The sequence below is a fragment of the Thunnus thynnus genome, chromosome 6, assembly GCF_963924715.1.
Source record: "Thunnus thynnus chromosome 6, fThuThy2.1, whole genome shotgun sequence".
NCBI classification, from domain to species: domain Eukaryota; kingdom Metazoa; phylum Chordata; class Actinopteri; order Scombriformes; family Scombridae; genus Thunnus; species Thunnus thynnus.
This window is the reverse complement of record NC_089522.1, coordinates 19,540,795-19,568,319: the sequence shown is the minus strand read 5'-3', so window position 1 is coordinate 19,568,319 and position 27,525 is coordinate 19,540,795. Positions and strand designations below refer to the sequence as shown.

Below are 27,525 nucleotides of genomic sequence, written 5' to 3'. Positions count from 1 at the left end.
TCGGTATTTCCCTTCATTTCTGACCAACACACCGAGCAGGATCCTCAGCGCCAGGCTCATTGACACCCTCTGCCTGTTTCCTGTCAACTGCTCACACTTCCACTGGACCGTCAGCTCGTAGAAGCAGCCACAGCCACCATCAGCTCTCCCTGTGCCAACAAACAGAATAAGATTAAAATGCAAACCAATTGCAGTACAGAAAACATAATCAACTTTTCTGCAAATTTACTGGCTTACTGTTATCATCAACCTTAACTAAGCTAATAGCTAATGTTAACTTCATTTTAGTAAGCAAGCCAATATAAACCTGATACTATCTTCACATTTGCAATGAAGCTTCTGTAATCCCACAGGAGCTAGATTGTCCTAAATCTACCAAATTGTAAATACTAAGGAGTGTACTAGTGTTAATTAGTCTAATTATGTGTAATTACGGTACGTCATCATAGGTGGTTTGCCTTCAGTTTGAAAAATTCCTGCCAGCGGCTACTTTGGTTATGCTGGCAGACATTTGCTAACAAAAAGCTACATTACTGTTCTATTCTGAGTACATAAAGCGGCCCTTCTGAACATGAAAATATACATTTTGGACAACTGCGTTGCCTTAAAATAACAGCGAACTAACTACAAGCTAAATACACAACACATTGAAATATTTACCATTAATATTTACAGCATCCTCAAGTACAATTAAACCCACCTGGGTTGCAGGAGAGCTCGCACCATCGTCTATCTTTCAAGACCTGCAGGGGCATGAATGCAACAGAACCATCTGCCCCCTGATTGGACAGATTGACTCTGCATTTGACCAATCGGATTCACACGTCAAAAACGGTTGAAATTCGTACTCGTAACTTGCAGTTTGTAGTTGCAACTTCAGTGTCACACCCACAGGTAGGAAATTTGTGTGTTTGTCTCTTAGACTTTGTGAAACTTCACTGTTGAAAAAAATCTTGCACAAATTTTAACTACACGTACACAAAATACTTCTACAGCTGCAAAACTTTATTACACTTTCACAAACCATTTCACAAGCTCAAATGACCATTATTAGATTCCATATGAATACTAGTTATTATCTTAAATGACAAGACCATAAGTCATGCCACAAGACATTATCTTGTGAATGTAAGATTTTTTTAAAAAAAAAAAACGTAACTTTTGGGTTCCCATATTACCTACTAGAAACTATATTTTAACATAAAATTTAACATAAAAGTTAAAGCATTTTTTGGAGCACATTTAAAAAAAAAAAGATTCCCCATGGTGTTGAAAGAAATTGAACTACACAAGGACACACAACAGAGAGAAAGACAGTTTTATTTCAAATAGTGCAATCTGTTATCAACCTGTCTCAATAGAATTATAGTTGATATAGATAACATTGATGAAAGTAACATGCAGGTTGAGCTACATAGAATAAGTAGTAGTAAAATTGGTGATATATGATGTAATTATAACAGTAATAAGTGATTTATCACACATTATTCAATTCTTATTTCATATAGATAGATATAATATAAAATAATATATATAAAACCACCATAATGGAGACATTTAAAAACAGTAAATAAGTGACAATAAATGCTGAAAGTGAAGAAAGCTACAATAAAATAACTAAAAACAACCACCAAAACTGCCTCTGATCAAAAGTCATCCAAAGTCAAAATAATAATCAGAATTCCACATCAATTCATATCATTCACGTTAAAACCAAATACCACTAAATGTTTGAAATCCCTAAACCTGAAATTAAATGTTCATATTAAATTACTCATTATTACACATGTAGGTTGTGCTTTACAGTTTGCTACCACCATCTTCAGCTTCATTCTTTTAGCCATTAGTGATGAGCTACAGTCCTACTGTGTCTCCAACCTGCATTTGAAGAGAACAAGGACAAAAACATCAGTATTAACAAGAGCAGTGCAGAGTGCACTCAGAGAGATGCAGTTCATCACAACTGAGCCAGGGCACTATAGACTTCACTAACAACAGATCCAAGGTCAGAGAGTAATAGAACTTTTACATATTTGCTCAAAATGAAGACTGAGGATTTTGTCCTCTGTTATTTATGAAAAATATCTAACCTTTGAATTGCTACTGTGCAGGATTGACATGTCAAGTCCAGTACCCTGTGCATTCATTTACAATTTAACAATACTTTTATCTCTGAATTTTCTGATCTATTGTCTATTTCAGTAACAAAATCTGATCTTTTAATACTGTGGCGTTTTATCAGACCGTAGGCCCATTGTTTTTGCCTCCTCACACCTCAACCAAAATCCCAAATCTCAGCGTGGTATCAAGGCTAAAAGAGTAAAATATTTTTCAGACATCATTTTAAAAAATTAAAAAAGATTTTAGTAAAGACAATAAGTACAATTCTTAATCTTACAGCCATAAGTTGTCCTGAGGTATCTCCTGAAACCTGTGCAAATTTCTTACAATTCTTTATCACTAAAATTGACATTATAACGTCTCACATCTTAACTCTTTTCCATGATCCCTCTGATTTAATCAAACAACCTGCAATTTTTAATCATTTTGAACCCATTTCTCTTACTTCCCTCCCTCATTATTTCACAGATGAATCCCACTACTTGCCCGCTGGTTATAATTCCACCTCATCTTCTTAAGCAAATGTTTGATACAGTTGGGCCCAGTATTTTATCCATAATAAACTCGTCTCTAGTCAATGGTTACATCCCACTCTCCTTCAAGCATGCTGTCATTCAACCTCTAATCAAAAAAACAAATTAGATCCAACTACACTTAATAACTTCCACCCAATCTCAAAATTGTGTTCTCTCTGAAAAGCTCTGGAAAAAGTTTTCTTTTTTTCCCTTTTTTAAACAGAGGAACAACATTTTAGACAAATTCCAGTCAGATTTCAGGATGCACCACAGTACTGAGTCCGCTCTGCTAAGATTAACAAATAACTTACTGCTGTCCTTAGATGGTGGAAACGTTGCTGTTCTAATGTTATTGGACCTTTCTGCTGCTTTTGATACAGTCAACTACTATATACTCTGGAGGTCAGATGCATAAACAATGCATACACACAAAAAACATGCATACACCATTTCCTGCACATGAAATGAAATTTATAAACACAGAATGTTTTTAAATGTGCTTTATAAATAAAATTGACTTGACTTGTCATTAGAAGCACATTTGGGATCTTCTATCGGTCAGAATGAACAGGGATTACAAAACCTGATTCATTGTTCCAGTAGGCACCTGGCTATTGTGTTAATGGGTAACTTTCTGTCAGCTGACACTGCCGTTACTAATACACTGCAGCCTTTGACATTTCTATGCTTTTTAACATCTAAATATTACCTGAAAGCCCTTGTTTCTGCACCACTGGGAAAAGTGGTTCTTGGCAGCCTTCAGACTGTTATCATCGGTCCTCTTGCAGTAAACCATGATCAGCGTCTCAGAAAAGCACGTTGGGCGCAGCTCAGACATCTGACAGGAAAGACAGTAGCATACATTTAAGACAAATGAATGAACACACAAGAAACAAACAGAGGATTCAAATTCTTGCTGTCATTGCTTTATATCCAACCTGTTCTTGAGGGATCTGGAAAACTCTGGTATGATCATTTTTGCTGTAGAAATATACATCATTAACAGGATTCTGGTCCTTCTTCCCATAGTTTATAGTGACTTTCTAAAAGAGAAGGATGAGAGACAAGCCTGTTTTTAAAATTTGGCAATTTAATTAAATTATGCCACAACAGAGGTAGGCAACATGATACGAATCAAATGATAATCAACAAAACCCAATATTTCAAGAAAATTGAAGTGAAAGTAATTAGACTTGAAAACTTACAATAATTTCAAAGTCCTCTGGGTTCAGCCCATCCTGAGCATCAGGGACGGCTTGAGCCAGTTCCCTTTTCCAAGTGGAAATTATCTCCTGAGAGAGGAGAAAAGTATGAAGGACAATAGATTTGACTCATTTCATCTTGACAGCAAACAGTTCAGAGCACGCCCACATTAACGTATACTTAAGTTGATTTTGCCAGATGATGTTGCTTTAATAAAAGAATCATTTTATCAGCACCGCACCTTGAGAATGACATGTACATGTTAACATGTAAATAGGCTGTGCTTTACTACCTTAAAGGCCAAAGTGCCTTACTGTTCATACACACATACAAACACACCAGTGGTGGCAAAGCTGCCATGTAAGGCGCTGACCTGCCTGTCAGGAACAACTTGGGGTTCAGTGTCTTGCTCAAGGACACATCAACATATGGACAGGAAGAATCTGGGAATTAATCTCAAACTTGCTCTACCTCTTGAGCCCCAGCGGCTATGCAGAGTATGTATGAGCCATGATTGAACCGAATTCAATACTGAAAGCGTTTCAACTGTGTTGTTCATTCGTCCATCTCATGCACGTCTGACGGAACAGATATGCTTTTATTTTAATGAGAGTAAATAGAAAGGCAGCTGAAATACTTTCTGTGTAGACATGGTGTTAGTAGTGTGACAAGTGACATTTGACCCCATAATTATGCTCACGCTGCTATCACATCCTCTAAATTCAATTTCTAGGACTGACAGGAATAGGCTGTGTTTTAGTCCACATCAAGCAGAAGTGTAATACGATGCAGGCACACAAAGACATGGTGAACACCTCGGTGACATCAATGAATCTCTCATCATTTCTTCTTTTCTTCTTTTGTGGACCCCCTTCCTCTGGCAGCCTTTTGGCCTTTGTTTGGCCCAGAAACTTGTAGAGTTGTCGAGAGATGATCTTTTCCAGAATCTTCCTCGCCTCAGCCAGCTCTGGGGAGGAGGAGTTGAGTATTTCTTCAAACACAGAATCTACAGGACAAACAGAGAAACAGAGTAGAAGATCCGTCAGTTAAAACAAACCAAAGTCAAGATCACAAATTAAATTTTAGTGCTTCTCAAATAAATAATTGACAGTAAACTGAGAGGCATAAGTCACAAAACTAAGCTATATAAGTATGTGATAAACATTACTTCATTAATTTGTTCTTAAATGTGAAAAAAACAATTACAAAGATTACAAAATTAATTAGATTTAAACTTGATTTATAAAAGCAGGCAGCTCAATCTGTACTCATTACAGCTCTTAAATTTACGGGATCTGGAGTAATTATTTTTCATTTTACAAACATTATCAAAATCAGATGCCTTTGAAACTTCAGCAAGTTGCTTCTACTCTCAGTTGACCATTTATTATATTTATAATAGAGACTGAATATGTTTTAAATAGATATAACTATTAAAAATGTCAAATGTTGGTGCATGTCAAATATGCCATAACATGCATAGCATTTTGTTTCAATATTCATATTACACACACACACACACACAGAGCAAGCAGCAGGGCAGTAAGGGCAGCAGTTCTTTCTTTAGAAAATTCAAATGCAGCACAAAATTCTGGTATCCTTTTCTGCAGATAGTGACCAGAAGACCAGATAAATATGACGGCAACTGAGACATATCCCACAACCTGGAATATGGCATCGATATTGTAAATATCTATGGTTACTTCCAAGGCCAAAGAGCATTGCATTAGCTAACTACGTTATCTTGTTGGGTTATGTTTTTTTGTTGTTGTTCACTGTTAGAATTATTGTTACTGTTAGTATGTTAGCTAAAAAGGGTTATGTTAGACCAAGACAACAGTCTGGTCTTACGTTTTTCTTATCATACTTAAGGACTAACTAGCTCTACGCTACAACACAAAAACAATGAGCTTTCTTTATTTCCATGACTTCTACATGGATTGTATTGAAGATGACCTTTTAGAGCAGCGAGACTGAAGCCATCAGGGTGATATTATCTAGCTCATGGGTCAGAAATACAATTCATCCATGTGTTTGTATGTTAATAATTAGTTGTTAACTAGCAAGCTAAGATGATATTGTTGTAACTGAACAGCTAAAGTGCTTAGTAAGTAAGTAAGGCTGGACATGTGGTCAATGCAAGTGGATAATTGGAGTCTCGCTGTAGATATCTATAGCATAGGTTTTGATACATAATTCCTCAGCAGCCAGTATGCATATGATGTTTCTGCCACAGTTGTAATATTTTGTCTCTTTGTGTGCTGTAACTGATCATCCAGCACTGATATTCCTTAAAGTACTTCAGAGTCTTCAAAATAAGAATAATACTGACAGCAGTCTGACAATGTTGCATGTTTTAAAAGATGCGTATATAGTATTCTTTTAAACATTATAAAGGTGGTGCTCTTTTCCTTTTCTCTTGATGTTCTAAAAACATAAGCTAATAGCACACAGTGAGCTGAATAAGAAGACTTAAAGCATCCATTGATACCACCAGGCAGGTAAGTGACTGATCATCCAGCACTGAAATTACTTAACGTATTATAGAATCTTCAAAGACTTTGTGATAATATTGACTGACAATGTTGCATGTTTTAAAAGATGTGTATATAGTATTTTTTTAAACATTATAAAGGTGGTGCTCTTTTCCTTTTCTCTTGATGTTCCAAAAACACAAGCTAACAGCACACAGTGATCTCTACAAACCTGTCAGCTTGGTGTAGGCCTCCATGTCATCTATGGCTGTGGAGAGAGTGAACTCATCCCCATCTTTGCCTTTAATTTTGATGTGCCCATCTGCTTTTACAAAGGCCTCTGTGATCCTGGATAAACACAACATATTGTCACTTTTGAGAACATTTTGCAGCATGCCATAAAGGGGTCAATCATGAAGCAAAGTAAATAAGCTCCTCATCAGACAGGTGAACAAGCAACATGTTGACATGTTGAGTACCAACATGGGATGGGTAGGTACTCACATAGCTTCTATGATATTTTTCACTCTGTGCTGGTAGGCTCTTCTGTGGAGACTGATCCTTGTGTAGAACATGTCATACAGATTGCCCACCTCCTGTTGAGAGTATCGCTTTTAGTTTTGTCACAATTCATCTTTGCTATTTTGCTGTTTCAAAAAATCTGATTAAAAAAAAAAAAGCAGCAGTAAAAGTTTCAGCACCTTGTCTCTAACACAGATGTGCTTCAACCCGTCCACATCACACACCCTGGCAAACATGATGAAGCGTTGATGGTCAAAGTTGTTCTGGATGCCCAGGTGGTGGCAGTCCCTGAAAATGTGAAGATGAGCCTATTAAGTTAAAACAACAATACTATGCTGGGGAATGCCAAACATTGTTAAAATAATCATGAGGATAATGTAATTGTAGTAATTAAATAACATTGTAGTTCATAACTCTAAAGGGAAAAAGTTAATTATCCTACAGTTGCTGTTTAACAAACCTCACCTGGCAAAGTAGTCAAACTTGTCCACATCAATGCCATTTCTTTTGTTGGCCACGATTTCATAGAGGAAGGACTTGTCCTCTGGTCGGCCTTCATACGGCCACTGTGAAGACGATGGCACAATAATGGCATCAGACATTGGCTGCTGTAAAAGGATACTGACTGATTACACACAATTTCACACTGGCAGGTACCGTCTGGCCTTGAGCTGCATTAGTGTCCAGAGGTCCTGCAAACATCTCTGTGATGAAAGTCTGGTCCTCAGGCAGCTTCAGGCCGTATTGCTCCATCACTGGCTTCAGATCATTATCATCCACCAGGTAGTCAAACATCTCTCGAGAGGCAGTCTCATGCTGCAACATACACACATTAAGACATATTCATATAGGCTATTAATGTGATAATACACACTCGCTGTTTCAAGGTGAAAGAACACAAGAAATAGTGTCACTATATGTGAATAGCTCAATAGTAGCCCAATATATCCTTTTTTGAGTTACACTATAAAATTATGCAAAGACTTTTTTTCCACCAATGTTTCATTTTCAGGGCTATTTTAACATAATGACTGTAGTTTTTTGTTTGTTGTACTGTAAGCTGTTAAATGTGTGTCAGACATTTGTAAAATGAGAGTTCACCTGTGTTTAACTTGCTGTTAAACTTTAATTAAATCAGTTTAGTAAAATAATATTCAGTGTGTCATTCAGTGTGGCTCTCTCACTAAAAGAGTCCTCCACCTCTGGAGGTGGGAAAGATGCCCAGTGTCCAAACCCCTGGACTTGAGAGTGAGAGGAGGAGGAGATGGAGGACTCTATGGTTATGAAAGCCATTGAACTGAGGACATGTCACAGTGACGTGACAGTTATTGTGAATGACACAATGAAGATTATTTTACAAAACTGATTTAATTAGTTTAACAGCAGGTTAAACACTGGTGAACTTTACACATCTCTGAGACATTTAACTGCTTACCTGAAAATTAACTATTGAAATGAATGAAAAGTGTTTGCATAATTACATATTGTGACTGAAAAAGGGGAGAGATTGGACTACTAAACTCAAATCATGAAAACAGTGAAAAGCTATAACCCATGCAAGGAATGAATCAATAACCTTTAGCTGTCCAGCTCACAATGGAGCAAATGTATTACCTATATAAATTCACTAGGTTACAAAAGTACAAAAAAACCTACAGTCATTATTTAAAAATAGATCTGTAAATAAAAGAAACATTTAAAATAAAAGTTGCATAATTTGAATAATAATTAATAATAAACTCAAAAAATAGAGGGATAGATTGGACTACTGGACTCAAATCAATAAAACAATTCGAAAACATGCCTCAAGCTGGAAAACCACCATTGACTCCCCAACCCATTAACTATACTAATTACAGCCATATTGATAGTTCTTGTAGATCACATGTGATTAGTAATGTGTGATGGCACTAAAAGCAGGTGAATAGTGATATCAGTGGCATTTGATAAGTGAAGGTGGTGCGACATGACATTCACCCCACATTTATTTTCTATGGGACACAAGCAAATCGCTTCACAAGGCAGGTTGAAAGTTGAAAAATTTCAGTTTTATGCAAATGAGGGCAAATTTGCCAGGAAGTGATGCAGTAAAACTGACAAAGCAGCTTGGTGGTGGACCAGAGATGCTTGTTATAACTTGTTGTCATGTCTCCTCACTCCTCAGGTGACCTGAATTGAGTGTCTGAACAACAACTTTAAAAAATTAAGTTTGATGGATCTGTGTTGATGGTTGTTAAACTGTTAGAGAAACAGACATGCACATATTTCTTTTGTCATGTTGGTTGACATTACTACACTGCTGCACTGGCAGTGATAACTTTGTGCCCTTCTTACTGTATTACTTAGACAGATAATCATATTATCTGTGCAAATACAAACACCAAGGCACCAAAAGATGTTGTTAAAGGGTTGTTAATAGTCATGTGACCAAATGTACATTGAAAGAGGTTTTGCTTGCTGTAATCATTCCTCCAACTAGCTGGCTGCTGGATGTAGTTTTGTGTTTAGCATATAAACAGTGGTGGTGGTATAGAGATTGGTATTTCTGTCTATGGCTGTGTATTTTTAATGTATGATTTATTTTTGTAGTTGGTTATATTATCTCACACACAACAGAAAAAGTTTAATTGTTTCTTACCTTCCACGGATCTGGACGTACTTTGGGAATGAACATTCCATCAAACAGATGAGAAAAGGGTCCATGTCCTACATGTTGATAAAATAAATATAAGTTAATGATTGTGTTATTTGTAGTAGACTATTGAGCTCATAAGCTTATAAATTGTTCTTGTATAGGCCTAGTTTTGTACTGAACTAAACATAGTTATAACAGACTAAATGTACCACTGAATGAACAGAAGACCTTCAGAATGAGCGCTGAAGGTCACAGCAGTATGAATAGTGGTACGTTCACTTACTGTTATAAGCACTGGAAGTGCATTTGAACATTGATGCAGTTGCATATGTTAGACAAAAAGTCAACAACTACATACTCAGTGACTATGAATCTTTGAGCTAATATAAACAAAATGATTAAAATCAACAAAGTGATGTTATTTCTGCCTCTCTGCTCTGCATTTTATAGATGTGAAAATCACCGTTGAAAATTACGTGTCACTGACAACTCAAAATGATGATGATGAAAAAGTGTCTGAAATCATGATTCCCTACTCGCTACAGAGGATACTACTGAGTGTATTATATAGTATGTAGTAGTGAATGAGTAAACGAGGGTGCCAAGGTCTCTCTTTTCATTCTTTACACAACAATCTGTCACTCTTTGTGTGTGCAGACAAGTAACACTATGAATGCCTTCCAAGAGAAACTGTCTGAAAGTGTGTAAAATTAAAATAACATAAAATTATGTGTCACTGACAACTCAAAATGACAATGATGAATAAGTGTCTGAAATCATCCAAGAGAGACCATCTGAAAGTGTGTATTGTTATTGTATATTAAAACAATTGTCCTCTCTCGCTCCTCTTTCCAACAGCAGACTTTTTGAACTTGCCTTTGAGCAAGTTGCTTTGGCAAGTCAAAAATGTTTGCCATGTTCATGGATAGTTTTATTAGCTTTATTTATTCAGGAAATCTCACTGAGATTAACATCTCTTTTGCAACAGAGACCTGAGAACATGTTACATATACAAAGGATCACAATAAGATGGTTCATTCACATCACAATCACAGAACAATCATCATACACATTGACAGACACACTACTTGAAACAATCACAAACATTCTGAAGAATATCAGCTATATTATATATATATATTAAAAAAATCCCTCAGAGGAACAAGTGTCTCTAACTTCAAGCGGTTGTGCAGTTCACTCCAGTAATAAGGTGCATAGTACCTGAAACCGGTCTTCCCCAATTCAGAGTTTGTGTGAGGAACTTTTAAAGCCAACCTGCCCTGTGACCTTGTGTCATGGTTATTAGCTCTGAGCTCAACTAAAGATGTTAAATTACTCAGTAATTCAGGTATCAATGTCTTATAAATGAAGACACAGATGCCTTCTGGATGTCAGTGACAATCATCTGAACTTTTCATATAACTCATGGTGGTGAGTGTGATAGCTGTCTGCTGTATGAATGGAATGGCACTGTGGTAGATAGTATCCAGAGGTTAAAGGATGGTGGCAGCAGCATGAGCATACAGGATATCACCATAATCCAATGTGCACAGTATGGTAAATTGTTTTCTGCTTTGAAAAGAGAAACAACCTCTGTTCCAGTACAAGAAACCAGTTTAAATTTTTAGTTTTTGAGCGAGATGTTTGACATGAGTTTTGTAGGAGTGCTGTGCTGTTTCAATTAGAGCATAGATAGGTGTGGGAACATCAATGCTTTGTGCTCTTGTGAAATGCACATATTCATCAGATCTACAAAGAGTGCAGCCCAAAGTTGCTTTTTATTGAATGAGTCAATGATGACATCCATAACAGCAGTTATAAAACTAATGTTATTTTTGTTCGTAAGCACACCTTGCAATTCAAAACTATTTAAAAAAAACTACTACATGTAACAATGGATAGGTGTGTATCACTCACCGAGGTCATGACAAAGTCCAGCAATCTGCACACAAAGGATGTCTCTGTCATCGATGTTGAGTTCCTCCTGCTCTGTTTTCAGATTTTGTACAAGCTGTCCTGCTAAGCATGCCACCCTGTACCAGCACATACAGCAGCAAAAAAACCCCCAAATTGTTATACAGTACCTCTACCAAGGTATGCAATGAGTTTACTTTGGTTTTATTGTTTGTATTTTATGCTTTACTGCAAATCAGTGGTCCCTTTATTTGGCTTGTGAATGAGTACCTTAAGACACATAACTGTGTCTATCTGAAAACATAATGACATACCCGATTGAGTGTTCAAAGCGGTTGTGGGATGCTCCAGGGAAAACAAAATAACTCCCTCCAAGCTGCTTGATGTTTCGTAGTCTCTGGAACTGAGGTGTGTCAATGATTTTGACGAGAAGCGGATGCAACTTGATATGACCATGGATGGAATCATTGAACACCTTGCAGAACACAACAGAACAAACATTAGACACACCCAGGGAAATTATTATCCAAAACAGTACCAGTAAAACCAGTTCTGCTGAGGGATCAGCAAATTAGACTTTTCATACTGTGATCTTCCTCATTTTCATTTTGTCCAGTTTCCCACATCTCAAAACAACTCTAAACATACACAGTCTTGATTTTGTGATTATGTAGGTTCATTCACTGATCCTGACATCTTTCACACTCACTTTCTGCTTATTCTTCATGCTTTTCAGCTCCTCTATATTTTAGATCTCCTATTTCCATAACTCTGAAATGTAGTGTGATGAACAGTTACTGATACATGCTATATTACCTTGCTTTGGTCTGGGATCTTCCAGAGTTTTATCTTGATAATGTGCCAGATTCTCAGGCGATCACCACGTCTCCTAGACAAAAAAAAAAACAACTTGCACACGTTATCTTCTATCCAAGATTTTTATCCAAAATCCAAAATAATCCATCCATATAATTTTTAGACAACTTGGTTTAACATCAGGACACACTTACTCAATACCCATCTCCTCCAGATCATCAGCTGTGATATTTTCCAGCCTGGTACCAGTGATTTTGTGTTCTGAGGAAAAGCAAATAGCAGTCATATATGATATGGTATTTTCTGTGACAAGTAGCCTTGGTATTAGATATCATGTCTCATGACACATTTCAATGGGGAAGATCCTACTTTAATTTAGAGTTAGTATTTATTTGCATAGTTAATATTGAGTTACTATCAAACTGTCTGTTTAGTGTTTATTTATTTTGGAGTTACTGTGTTTTGTCCACACTTTGTCTGTTAAATTGGTTTGGCTATCCAGAAACTATGTTTAGTTTGGTCGGTTTTGTTAAGGTCAGTTCAAGATCCCTGCCAGACATGTATTAAGATATAGTATTATAAAAATACTATTCTTGGAACTCCTTTTCCCACAAAAATTTTCAATTACCATGTTCAATTTTTTAAAATGGCATCTACTCCTCTCTCATTAAAAATTCCAGATCTATGAATATGCAAATATATTTCATTTCAAAAGAACTGCTTTCCCCTACATCACTGTTAATTCTATTCTCAGTTTTTTTGCATGGTTTAAGTTTCGACATCACACTTGTGTAAGTTGAATATTGGACCAGGATTGGCTTCCAAACTATTTGTGATGTCACCAATCATGTTCGTAGACTCAGCCCATAAAACCAGATTTTCAGAGAGCACAGAAAAACTTTCTACTTTCTGCAGTTGAATGTGAAAACAGCCTTTCGAGTGTCAACTAGACACTGCACAGACATCATTCTGCATAGTGAAACTCAAACATCCAACTGTAGGACCAAGAGGAAAAACACAGTCACTGTGACTGTGACTGAGAAAGTCACTCTGTTCTGCTGCAGTTCAATTGGCTGTATTTGTATTTTTGTTTTTTTCTTTTTTTCTTTTTTGTTGACTTCTTTTAGGGCCCAATTCAGACGCATTTCCTGTGTCTTCCTGCTTGGTCCCCAGCAGATGGTACTCATATTATATTAATAGTTATATTTTATATAGTATGGTTACATTTGTATGGTTAGTTAACATTAAAGAGCTCTAACTGGTTCTAACTTAGTTGGGCCAGTCATAATATGAAAACTAACTAAAACCATCAATTTACTTCAACAAACCAGAAAACCAACCTCTAAATTTGGCTTCCCATTCTGCAAGTCCTTCTTCTCGCAGGAATTGACACGTTTTCTCTACGCCCCATAGCTTGTAGTCCGCTGGCCTTTCCATTGACAAACTCTTTTTGGGTTTTTTAAGCTGTCAGAGGTCAAATCTAGTCAGTCCGACGTTTTCAGTTCTTGTTGACCTGACAAGCAGTCGGTTATGAAGGTTAGTCACTCAAATAATGATATATTATAATATCTACTAGAGGTGATAAGGGCAGACATGCACAAAAGACACCCAGCGTTTGAACAACACCTGCCTCTTGTTTCTCTCCTACCTATTAAATTGGTCATTGCCCTCTTAGGAAGTATTGGTGGAGGCTAACTTCCCTTGAGCAAACGGATGTGCCAGTGAATGCACAAGGACAACATTTATGTCAGAGACAGTACCCAGGAAAGTTAATTAGAAGGTTAATCAGTAATATAATAGTTGTTGTCTGTTTGAGGTGATTAAAGGCTGCTAGGCCTGTTTTTATTTTGTGAAATGTGGAAGATGTTGAGACATTATTATCTCCAAGCCAGGTGCAATTAATAAATTTTAGAGAAATCTGAGATACCATTGTTTCTAAGATGAATCATACTTGGATCATTATCATAGCGTTAAGGTCACTAATGAACCTAGCAATAATGGTAGAATCGTTTTGAAATTGTTTAAAAAAAAACAGTGGAGCCTAGAAATAAGCTCCACATTAGGAGGGGTTAAGAGAGGTGTATAATATTATGTTTATGATTTTACAGTGGGTTTTCTTTATCTCGGGATTAAGGCCTCGGTTTGCTTTGGATTGCTCTTTATGCACAGTAAACCTATTCACATTGAACTCTACCAGCTTCAAGTGTACCTTTTGAGTCTTCTCTTATAAGTTTTGAGTTTAATGCTAAGTTGTGGGTGACCTGAAGATTTCCCACGACAAAGTCTTTTGTGATTGACTGAACAACAAAAACATTTTAGAAAACCAATTAACAAAACTGAAAATACATTAGGATTTCACCAGGAAAAGCAAGAAAACTGAAAACATTATTAGCACCTAATAAAAGACAGTACACAAAACACAACAACATTTCAGGAAACAAAAAAAATAAAGTAAACACCTAATGTTTTTTTTATCATTTCTAATTTGCAACCCTGTCTCTTAATAATTAAGTTTATGTACTTCAAATGTACTTGCATTGCCTGATCTGTATAGGAGGAAATGTAATTGCTGCCTGGATTAAGTTCACCAGCAATCTTTTGTTCCAATACAGAAAATGTGACGTACACAGTGAAAAGTAATATAAAGAAGGTTGGGGGTGGATGTTTGTGTGTATAAAGCACAATCTTTCCACGTTTTATTTTATTCATAGAACCACTGATCTCTGCCGTATGTCAAAATGACATTACTGATATCATAATAAACAATATAACCCATAAAAACTTTCTTTATGCTGATAATGTAATATTATTCTTGCAGAACCCTGTTAAATCACTAAATAGTCATTAAACTCTTCCAAGTTCTTTTTCTGCAGTATCTGACCACTCAATAAGCTGGAATCAAAACAATGTATCAATCAATCAATCAGACTTTGTTTGTAAAGCACTTTTCATACAAATTCGATGTAACATAAAGTTTTTCCACCCCCATTCACACACAAAACAATAAATGACTATGTTATAAATGAAAGACTCAATTAAAAACAGGAACTGAGAAAACTCTCATGAATTTGCAATGAGGAAACACAAGAGGTAGGATAATAATGAAAAAATTAGAATAGCTAAATAAAACAATAATACAAAAGTGAAGTGTGAAAAATAAAAAACTAAATAAAAAAAAGGAGATGTATTAAAGTGAGTAAAACCTGAATGAAAGGTAGGGTATTAAAAGGAAAACAAAGATAAAGATAAAATAATGAAGATAAAATAATAAAATACTAAAAGAGAGGAGATGTATTGAAATGAGTAAATCATTATGACATCAGAGCTCACCTGAGAGGCTGCAGCTCACCTGTTTGTGTGTCTCTGTGCTGCTCTCGCTGCTATTGAACAAACTGTGGCTTATTTACCTTTCAAACAATGTCCATGTCATATCTCTTCTTTTTATCCACTCATGGAAAGGGGGAGGGATGAGATAATATACAAGACATTTCTCCTCATGATGTCAAAGAAGACAAATATTTGAAGTGAATACAGAACATTCTTATTTGATAAGCTCAGTTGTTACTGACACTTAGTAGAGCAACGATCACAAATGAGCAAAAATACACCTAACGCTTGAAATTGAAATATAATAACCAATGTCAGTCTTGTCCAGTGAGGATGTTTTCAGTTCTGTGACATTCGAAATGTTTAAACTATAAATACAAATCACTTCAGATTCATCACCTACTCTGCCACTACCACCACAGTTCTGTATGTGCAGGTGTTTGTTTATATGCACACATGTGCGCACACATATAATGAGCCTGATTTACTAAAAGATTTTACTTTATTGAATATGTATTTGCTAATATAACTTGCCTGAAACCGGACTTGTATCATGATTTTTCTCTTATTTAAAAGGATAGTTTCACCTTTTTTTAAGTCTATCTCTAAACCATACTCCAATGCTTATACAGTATGTTCACTAAAAGAGTTCTTGGTGGCTGTAATCATTCCTTCTGTCCACACTGGCTGTCAAAAGGCCACTTCCTGGAGCGATTATAATGCAAGTGACAAAATCTGCCGTCCTCTTAGTAAAAGTTCAGTTGAAGACATATGAGGCTGCAACTGTCTGTGTTAGACAATTTTACATTGTTTATCTTACAATTTTACATCCTTTTTTAGAACAAAAGTCCCTACTTTCTGTCCTTTCTTCTTTCTCTGAATGAGCTTAGGCTCACCAACTCAGTTTCAACCTTCAAGTCCCTTCTTAAAACACACTTATACAGACAGGCTTTTTCCTGTACTCAATCTGTACTCTTTTTAACAATAGTTAAAAAGCTAACAGCAGAACTATATAACTTGTAACTATTGTTTTGAAAAGTGCTATACAAATAAAGTTATTATTAACTATATTATTATAACAATCCTGGATAGAATGAAGAGTGTAAAAAGCCAATTCCCCTAATTTGTTGCTTGAAAAAGTCAACCACAACACCTGTGTTTCTTTAAAGTTTCATTCCTCTCTTTAATCTCTTGAACTTATTCTCTACGATGCTCTTTTATTGTTTTCTTTTTTCCATTTTGTCTAGGCAACTGGTGACTGCATGAGTGAAAATCCTACATGGTATCTGGAAGTTTTTTTTGTCACAGAACAATGCAAGATAATCACCAAACATCACACTGCAATTTCAGGGTTAGAACTTGTAGCATCAACGACAAGGGAGTGTGAAAGATACCAGAGCCATTAAATGAATATCCACAACCACATTATCAAGATTGTGCTTCTTTATCTCTCTGAAGTCCATTGTCAGTCTACAGCCAATCATGATGAGGGAGGTTAGATAAAATGATGAGGATGTTTGCAGCAAAAAATGAAGAAAGACTAGTTTGGTAATCCTTTCACAGAACAGAGTGTTTTTTTTCCTGGTTTTCTTATGAGTCATAAATAGACTAGGTGTGTTATGTGCTGTTTTGTTTTACCAGCTGCTTAATAATCCTATCTTGCATGGTTTTGAATCCATTCATTCATTCCATTCTTGTCTGACCAGTTGGCCCCACCTACAGTGCCAGGTAAACAGAATTAACCAAAAAGTGAGCAGGACTGGCACCAGACCAGAGTTGTCTGGACCTGTTGCCTTTTCTACAGTGGAAAAAAAGACTTTTCTGACCATAAAAATTAGTATAATTCTTTAATCTGAATGAGTTTAGTTTAGCACATGCTGCTAAATTTGTTCTGTTTGACATTCTTCTTCTTATTCACAGGTATTATTATTGTTAATATTATTTACATGTCTGTAAACAAAACTTGCCCACGAACAGGTAGCCTGGTATGGCAATTGAGTGACGTCAATTATGCTAAGAGTCAAATCTCACATATGTGCACTCATGAATAGGTGGAATTCATCAGGACAAAAAAAGCAGTATATGAAAATTTGTGCAGTTGAGGGGATTTAGTGAATAGTGGAACATTTGAACAAACAAACCTCACAGAAAAAAGCTAGAGATTTAGGATAGGAATAATAAAATATGCTTGCTTGAGGCCCATGAGCCCAAACATGAAGCCAAAGCTACACATGAATGGATTCAAAACAATACAAGATGGGATCATTCAGCAGCTGGTAAAACAAAACAGCACATAACACACCTAGTCTATTTATGACTCATAAGAAAACATGCTGTTCTGTGGAAGGATCAACTAACTAGTCTTTCCTCATTTTTTGCTGCAAACATCTTTGTCATTTTATCTAGCCTCCCTCATCATGATTGGCTGTAGACTGACAATGGATTTCAGAGAGGAAAAGAAGCACAATCTTGATTATGTGATGGTGAGTGTTCATTCCCTGGCCCTGATATCTTTCACACTCCCTTGTCGTTGATGCTACAAGCTCTGCCTGTGATCTGCCAGAACTGCCAGATACTGTGTAGGATTTTCACTCATGCAGTCACCAATTGCTGAGACACAATGGAAAAAAGAAAACAATAAAAGAGCATAGCAGCATAGCATAAGTTAAGGAGAGTAAAGAGAGGTGAATGAAACCTTAAAGAAACACAGGTGTTGTGGTTGACTTTTTCACGCAACAAATTAGGGGAATTGGCTTTTTACACTCTTCATTCTATCCAAGATTGTGATCATTTTTAGACATTGCAACCTTTTTAAACAAGGGAACACACAGATCAGGGAAATAATAATAATGGTAATAATAATGGTAATAATAATGATAAAAATAATAACAACAACAACAACAACAACAACAACAATAATAATAATAATAATAATAATAATAATAACTTTATTATAGCACTTTTCAAAACAATAGTTACAAAGTACTTCCCAGAGCACTGGAACACTGAAAGCTCATAGAAAATGTAGAATAAAACAAAAACAAAGCAAAACAAACAAAACCACTCAAAATCCAAGCACAATAAACATAAAATATGCTAACAGCAGAGTATAGATTGAGAAGGGACTTGAAGGTTGAGACTGAGTTGGTGAGCCTAAGTTCACTCAAAGATAGAAGAAAGAACAGAAAGTAGGGACTTTTGTTCTAAAAAGGATGTAAATTTGTAAGATAAAGAATGTTAAGTTGTCTAACAGACTGTTGCTGCCTCATATGTCTTCGGCTTAACTTTTACTAAGAGGACTGCAGATTTTGTAACTTATTATACACATTATAATTGCTTCAGGAAGTGGCCTTTTGACAGCTAGTATGGACAGGAGGAATGATTAGTGGACATACTGTATGAGCATTGGAGTATTGTTTAAAAAAATAGGCTTAAAAAAGGTGAACTTATCCTTTGAAACAATCTTTATACCGATGATGTAATATTATTCCAGCAGAACTGGGTGAATCACTTAATCAAGTTATTAAACATTTCAACTCCTTTACTGCAGTATCTGACTCCTCAAAAACTGGAGTAAATAAACTAAAGGACTGTGGTTTTCATTCTGTGCTTTAGTTGCCAGCAAGAGAAATCAAATTATATGTTTTGTAGATATGTTTGATATTGACATTTTGAGTTGGCAGTGAGTGTTTTGCAGATTTGATCTATATAGACAGATGTGTTGTTAATAAAAATGGGTAATTTAGGTGGTATTGAGTTGCCTTCTGTCCCAGGGTCCCCCATCTGATAAGACTTTTGCTTTCAGATGTTTTATTACAGAAAGTGTATGAAACCCATGACCAGAATAGTCATACACTCTGTCATTGTGCTATTTATGGATGGGATTATAGTGAAAATAAATGATTGCCCTTTCTGCTGGGGACCCCTTGGAACCACCCCAAGGACCCCTGGGGGTACCTGGACCCCATTTTGAGAACTACTGTCATACAAAACATAGTAGCCAACGCAGATCATGTGGAGGTGTTTTTTAGCAGGATTGTAACAGGATTGTAATTGTATGTTGACATTATCACTCTAAAATAGGAAGTTGTTGGATATGCTTGTTATTCTTCTGTATGGATACCGATTTGATGATTTGTCAGAATTCATTTGTGCCGATTGGGGAGCAAAATTGCCCTCTTTACATCTCATTAGCATGCAGACTGAAAGATGAGCTTAAAATACTGTCAAGGGGCCAGATGCATAAAACTCTGTGTTGATTCATGACTAAAACTGTGTGTATGTACAAAGCCAGAAATATGCAGACTCATTCCTCTCGTCAGATTTATAAAGCTGTGCTACTCATGATTCTGTTTTATAAATCTCAGTCATTGTGTAATTTCCACTTACACAGTGAGCCATAAATGGATGAAGACACACACTGAACCAGTTGTTTTCATATCAAAATGATGCTTACGTACTCCACCAGTCTGTACCGCAGTCAGTGAAACAAAGTGGAAATAAAATTTGCAGTTTAGGTTCCATCAGCGGAACAGCTGTCGTAACGCGCGACCGTTACGTACAGTTCTGTGACATTCGAAATGTTTAAACTATAAATACAAATCACTTCAGATTCATCACCTACTCTGCCACTACCACCACAGTTCTGTATGTGCAGGTGTTTGTTTATATGCACACATGTGCGCACACATATAATGAGCCTGATTTACTAAAAGATTTTACTTTATTGAATATGTATTTGCTAATATAACTTGCCTGAAACCGGACTTGTATCATGATTTTTCTCTTATTTAAAAGGATAGTTTCACCTTTTTTTAAGTCTATCTCTAAACCATACTCCAATGCTTATACAGTATGTTCACTAAAAGAGTTCTTGGTGGCTGTAATCATTCCTTCTGTCCACACTGGCTGTCAAAAGGCCACTTCCTGGAGCGATTATAATGCAAGTGACAAAATCTGCCGTCCTCTTAGTAAAAGTTCAGTTGAAGACATATGAGGCTGCAACTGTCTGTGTTAGACAATTTTACATTGTTTATCTTACAATTTTACATCCTTTTTTAGAACAAAAGTCCCTACTTTCTGTCCTTTCTTCTTTCTCTGAATGAGCTTAGGCTCACCAACTCAGTTTCAACCTTCAAGTCCCTTCTTAAAACACACTTATACAGACAGGCTTTTTCCTGTACTCAATCTGTACTCTTTTTAACAATAGTTAAAAAGCTAACAGCAGAACTATATAACTTGTAACTATTGATTTGAAAAGTGCTATACAAATAAAGTTATTATTAACTATATTATTATAACAATCCTGGATAGAATGAAGAGTGTAAAAAGCCAATTCCCCTAATTTGTTGCTTGAAAAAGTCAACCACAACACCTGTGTTTCTTTAAAGTTTCATTCCTCTCTTTAATCTCTTGAACTTATTCTCTACGATGCTCTTTTATTGTTTTCTTTTTTCCATTTTGTCTAGGCAACTGGTGACTGCATGAGTGAAAATCCTACATGGTATCTGGAAGTTTTTTTTGTCACAGAACAATGCAAGATAATCACCAAACATCACACTGCAATTTCAGGGTTAGAACTTGTAGCATCAACGACAAGGGAGTGTGAAAGATACCAGAGCCATTAAATGAATATCCACAACCACATTATCAAGATTGTGCTTCTTTATCTCTCTGAAGTCCATTGTCAGTCTACAGCCAATCATGATGAGGGAGGTTAGATAAAATGATGAGGATGTTTGCAGCAAAAAATGAAGAAAGACTAGTTTGGTAATCCTTTCACAGAACAGAGTGTTTTTTTCCTGGTTTTCTTATGAGTCATAAATAGACTAGGTGTGTTATGTGCTGTTTTGTTTTACCAGCTGCTTAATGATCCATTCATTCATTCCATTCTTGTCTGACCAGTTGGCCCCACCTACAGTGCCAGGTAAACAGAATTAACCAAAAAGTGAGCAGGACTGGCACCAGACCAGCTCTCTATTGCTACTCCACAATGTTGCATTTAAGCATTCGACAGCACATTGTCGCTATTAATTTTATCTGTGTTTATTTATTTAGTAAGGACCCACAATGAAATAAAAAACAAAGTTACGTTTTGGATTCTGTTAGGGTTAAGGTTATCAGGGAATTTTCTCTTTGGTATGAACAAAATTCACAAGTTGTCTGGACCTGTTGCCTTTTCTACAGTGGAAAAAAAGACTTTTCTGACCATAAAAATTAGTATAATGCTTTAATCTGAATGAGTTTAGTTTAGCACATGCTGCTAAATTTGTTCTGTTTGACATTCTTCTTCTTATTCACAGGTATTATTATTGTTAATATTATTTACATGTCTGTAAACAAAACTTGCCCACGAACAGGTAGCCTGGTATGGCAATTGAGTGACGTCAATTATGCTAAGAGTCAAATCTCACATATGTGCACTCATGAATAGGTGGAATTCATCAGGACAAAAAAAGCAGTTTATGAAAATTTGTGCAGTTGAGGGGATTTGGTGAATAGTGGAACATTTGAACAAACAAACCTCACAGAAAAAAGCTAGAGATTTAGGATAGGAATAATAAAATATGCTTGCTTGAGGCCCATGAGCCCAAACATGAAGCCAAAGCTACACATGAATGGATTCAAAACAATACAAGATGGGATCATTCAGCAGCTGGTAAAACAAAACAGCACATAACACACCTAGTCTATTTATGACTCATAAGAAAACATGCTGTTCTGTGGAAGGATCAACTAACTAGTCTTTCCTCATTTTTTGCTGCAAACATCTTTGTCATTTTATCTAGCCTCCCTCATCATGATTGGCTGTAGACTGACAATGGATTTCAGAGAGGTAAAGAAGCACAATCTTGATTATGTGATGGTGAGTGTTCATTCCCTGGCCCTGATATCTTTCACACTCCCTTGTCGTTGATGCTACAAGCTCTGCCTGTGATCTGCCAGAACTTCCAGATACCATGTAGGATTTTCACTCATGCAGTCACCAATTGTTGAGACACAATGGAAAAAAGAAAACAATGAAAGAGCATAGCAGCATAGCATAAGTTAAGGAGAGTAAAGAGAGGTATGAAACCTTAAAGAAACACAGGTGTTGTGGTTGACTTTTTCAAGCAACAAATTGGGGGAATTGGCTTTTTACACTCTTCATTCTATCCAGGATTGTGATCATTTTTAGACATTGCAACCTTTTTAAACAAGGGAACACACAGATCAGGGAAATAATAATAATGGTAATAATAATGGTAATAATAATGATAATAATAATAATAATAATAATGATAACAACAACAACAACAACAATAATAATAATAATAAAAATAATAATAATAACTTTATTTGTATAGCACTTTTCAAAACAATAGTTACAAAGTACTTCCCAGAGCACTGGAACACTGAAAGCTCATAGAAAATGTAGAATAAAACAAAAACAAAGCAAAACAAACAAAACCACTCAAAATCCAAGCACAATAAACATAAAATATGCTAACAGCAGAGTATAGATTGAGAAGGGACTTGAAGGTTGAGACTGAGTTGGTGAGCCTAAGTTCACTCAAAGAAAGAAGAAAGAACAGAAAGTAGGGACTTTTGTTCTAAAAAGGATGTAAATTTGTAAGATAAAGAATGTTAAGTAGTCTAACAGACTGTTGCTGCCTCATATGTCTTCGGCTTAACTTTTACTAAGAGGACTGCAGATTTTGTAACTTATTATACGCATTATAATCGCTTCAGGAAGTGGCCTTTTGACAGCTAGTATGGACAGGAGGAATGATTACTGGACATACTGTATGAGCATTGGAGTATTGTTTAAAAAAATAGGCTTAAAAAAGGTGAGCTTATCCTTTGAAACAATCTTTATACCGATGATGTAATATTATTCCAGCAGAACTGGGTGAATCACTTAATCAAGTTATTAAACATTTCAACTCCTTTACTGCAGTATCTGACTCCTCAAAAACTGGAGTAAATAAACTAAAGGACTGTGGTTTTCATTCTGTGCTTTAGTTGCCAGCAAGAGAAAACAAATTATATGTTTTGTAGATATGTTTGATATTGACATTTTGAGTTGGCAGTGAGTGTTTTGCAGATTTGATCTATATAGACAGATGTGTTGTTAATAAAAATGGGTAATTTAGGTGGTATTGAGTTGCCTTCTGTCCCAGGGTCCCCCATCTGATAAGACTTTTGCTTTCAGATGTTTTATTACAGAAAGTGTATGAAACCCATGACCAGAATAGTCATACACTCTGTCATTGTGCTATTTATGGATGGGATTATAGTGAAAATAAATGATTGCCCTTTCTGCTGGGGACCCCTTGGAACCACCCCAAGGACCCCTGGGGGTACCTGGACCCCATTTTGAGAACTACTGTCATACAAAACATAGTAGCCAATGCAGATCATGTGGAGGTGTTTTTTAGCAGGATTGTAACAGGATTGTAATTGTATGTTGACATTATCACTCTAAGATAGGAAGTTGTTGGATATGCTTGTTATTCTTCTGTATGGATACCGATTTGATGATTTGTCAGAATTCATTTGTGCCGATTGGGGAGCAAAATTGCCCTCTTTACATCTCATTAGCATGCAGACTGAAAGATGAGCTTAAAATACTGTCAAGGGGCCAGATGCATAAAACTCTGTGTTGATTCATGACTAAAACTGTGTGTATGTACAAAGCCAGAAATATGCAGACTCATTCCTCTCGTCAGATTTATAAAGCTGTGCTACTCATGATTCTGTTTTATAAATCTCAGTCATTGTGTAATTTCCACTTACACAGTGAGCCATAAATGGATGAAGACACACACTGAACCAGTTGTTTTCATATCAAAATGATGCCTACGTACTCCACCAGTCTGTACCGCAGTCAGTGAAACAAAGTGGAAATAAAATTTGCAGTTTAGGTTCCATCAGCGGAACAGCTGTCGTAACGCGCGACCGTTACGCAGGGTCATATCGCGTCCATAGTTAATTCATCACATGGACTGTAAACCATCGTCAGCAGTGATATCTCAGTGATATCTAAACGTAATCATGTTTTGCACCGACTTTACAAGGTGTGACACAACCAAGGATAAAATTAGAATATTAACAGCAAAATAAAATATGAATCCTATGTAAATTAAAATGATCAAATTAATCACACAAAGTAATTAATGTTACCTTGATAAATGCGCCTTTGATTGGCATTTTACAAACTAAACAATGTTTTACTAAAAGATTCCGTCTCAGCTTATATTTAATCTCCACCTCATCTCATCTCATCATTCTGCTTTTATAAATACCAGTTTATGTGTGGGGAATGGCGTACGCATGTTTTTTGTGCTTATGCATCATTTATGTATCTGGCCCCAGGTCTGTTAGTAGGTTCATATGCCTGTTGAAAAATCATGTATGTTTTGGGTCAGACATGATCTATTTCTATTTATCCTCCCAAACAGCAACTAGCACCGACACCTTTCTAACAGTGATTGAGCACGTGCTCAGGACAGAGCAGGTGAGCATAAAACTAAAACTAAACAGAATCCAAAACTTAATCTTATTTGGTTTTTATTTCATTGTGGGTCCTTCCTAATCAAAAAAAAAAAAAAATCAAAATCAGATAAAACTAATAGCAACAATATACTATGCCCACACAGTCCATTAATGTACTGCTGAATTATTAAATGCAGCATCGGCAGTAGCACTAGCCCAGCAAGCAATTTTGCGTGTAAAAGACGTCTAATAGCCAGTGAAAGTTTAGTAGACGTCAAACCACCGCCCAAGTATAGCCTAGCCATCAATTAGATGGCTATTGAATGACTACATATATATGTATAATAGACAACAAAATAATGGCTGAAGGATTCTTTTCACTCAAGTATAACATGTTCTGATAAAAAAAAGTCAATCCATGCAAACAAATTAAATATAAAGAATTTAATACAAAAATAACAAACAGGAACAGGAAAGATAAATATATAAAGATTACAAAAATTACATGCATAAACATTTTAAACAACAGTGAACATGATAAATATATAGAGAACTTATTACAAAAACTGCAATCGGGAACATTTTAAACTTCTTAACACATTAAAACATAAAAAATATATAAAGAATGTACTACAAAAATTAAAAGCAGGATTTTAAACAACTTAACATTAAAACATGATAAATAAATGGAGAAAGATGAAAAACGGTAAACAAGTACCCACCCTACTTCCTTCTGCACATGATGACAAACAATGTAGATACGCAAGGGAAGCAGTTCCGCTGCTCCTGCTCCTCCCCCAGTCATCGCCAGTCATCATATCTCTCAAGCAAGCATTACAGCTGCTGGGATGGGCTTAATCTTGCTACACATAGCCGGACCAATTCAGAGCTGAATCATGACTACACACAAACCATGTCAATGAAATGATATTGTATTTATCATTGACAATGCAAACATCATAGGATATTATCCAGAAACTGGCCTTTTGACAGCCAGTATGGACAGGAGGGATGATTACAACCACAAATAACTCTTTTAGTGAACGCACTGTAGGCCCATGAGCATTGGAGTATTGTTTAAAAAACAGACTTAAAAAAGGTGAACTTAACCTTGAAATAATCTTTATACTGATGATGTAATATTATTCAGAACCTGGTGAATCACTTAATCAATTCATTAAACATTTCAACTCTTCTGCAGTAATTGACTACTCAAAAATCTGGAATAAATAAACTAAAGGACTGTGGTTTTCATTCTGTGCTGTAGTTGCCAGCAAGATAAATCTAACGTTATGTTTTGTAGATATGTTTGATATTGATATTTTGAGATGGCAGTGAGTATTTTGCAGATTAATGTGAACAGTTATGTTGTTCATAAAAATGCACAGATAAAACTAATAGCAACAATATACTGTTCCCACACAGTATATTAATATATATTAATGTACTGCTGAATGCGTAAATGCAGCATTTGGCAGTAGCAACAGAGAGCTGGTCTGGTGCCAGTCTTGCTCACTTTGTGCTTAATTCTGTCTTAATTCTTTATGATGGCACTGAAGGTGGAACCAACTAGTTAGACAAGAGTTATTAAATAATTGTACTGCTTTAAAGAGCCACATCACACCCTTAAAACGCCTACACCCTTCAATCAATGAAACTGACATTCAAAAATAATTGACCTGAATTGACCTGAACAGAGAGTACAGAAGAAAATAATTAAAACAGAAGCTTAACTTAACATTTTGTAATGAATGAAACCATTCACATATCAGTAAAAAGTATCAAACTACACTCCAGACTTGATTCTCTGGCAACAAGATTCATTTCTTTTGTGGTGTAATTAATTATATAAATACAAAGTGCATTTGTTCATTGTATTTCTTAACAGTAAACATTTCTTGATGTAAAAAGTCTGTGTAGCTTGTAGTGTAGCTTTCTACTTTTAACAAAAGCGTAGCTTTGCTGTTTTTACTTACAATGAAGAGCTGCTTCACTGGCTACAGTTTGAAAGTACTGCACCTCCCAAACAATGATATAAAGTCATTGTCCACAGTGGTAGCATTCTACGGAGATACCAAAGTCCCAAAAGTTAGATATGTAATTTTTGTTTGGCAAGAAATGATCTAATTAACAGAATATACAGAACTACTCAGGCTCAGTAGTATGTTGCAAATATCAAGCATTTGTTTTGCTTGACAACAGTGTGAATATCTTCACAGCAGTGGTGGAATGAAATTAAGTACATTAATTAAAGTGCTGTACTTAAGTACAATTTGGAAGAACTTGTATTAACTTAATGCAATTTAATGTTTCCATTTCACTACATTTCAGCATGAAACATTGTATTTTTACTCCACTACATTTATCTGACAGTTATAGTTTCTGGTTACTGTGGAGGGGTGAAATTTTACATGCAAAACATGTGATCAGCCTATAAAATATGACACACTGTTACAGATTAAACCACCCAACAGTCTATAAAATACTTGAAATGATCTCCATAGCTCATTTCAATATATAA

At 35.8% G+C, this 27,525-nt stretch overlaps 1 protein-coding gene across 1 annotated transcript; it reads right to left on the bottom strand.

The window, feature by feature from the left end:
• Positions 1–1,032: 1,032 nt before the first annotated feature.
• Positions 1,033–27,041, bottom strand: LOC137184603 (deoxynucleoside triphosphate triphosphohydrolase SAMHD1-like). The gene is made up of 17 exons (XM_067592421.1): positions 25,727–27,041; positions 13,541–13,713; positions 12,395–12,461; positions 12,201–12,273; positions 11,699–11,859; positions 11,388–11,503; positions 9,474–9,541; positions 7,493–7,651; positions 7,301–7,401; positions 7,015–7,123; positions 6,818–6,909; positions 6,546–6,661; positions 4,655–4,845; positions 3,842–3,928; positions 3,575–3,679; positions 3,346–3,474; positions 1,033–1,878 (listed from the first exon to the last, which is right to left on the bottom strand). The coding sequence occupies exons 2-17, from the start codon at positions 13,635–13,637 to the stop codon at positions 1,855–1,857; spliced, it is 1,695 nt and encodes a 564-aa protein (XP_067448522.1). The 5' UTR covers positions 13,638–13,713; positions 25,727–27,041; the 3' UTR covers positions 1,033–1,854.
• Positions 27,042–27,525: the final 484 nt, after the last annotated feature.

What these genes read in the sequence shown, in the direction of transcription:
- LOC137184603 (XM_067592421.1), bottom strand. Translation starts at nt 13,637, where the DNA reads ATGGAAAGGCCAGCGGACTACAAGCTATGGGGCGTAGAGAAAACGTGT. An exon ending in AGATCCCAGACCAAAGCAAG is followed by an intron (nt 11,860 to 12,200) that starts GTAATATAGCAT and finishes GTGTTCTGCAAG; the next exon opens with GTGTTCAATGATTCCATCCA. An exon ending in CGCTTTGAACACTCAATCGG is followed by an intron (nt 11,504 to 11,698) that starts GTATGTCATTAT and finishes GTGCTGGTACAG; the next exon opens with GGTGGCATGCTTAGCAGGAC.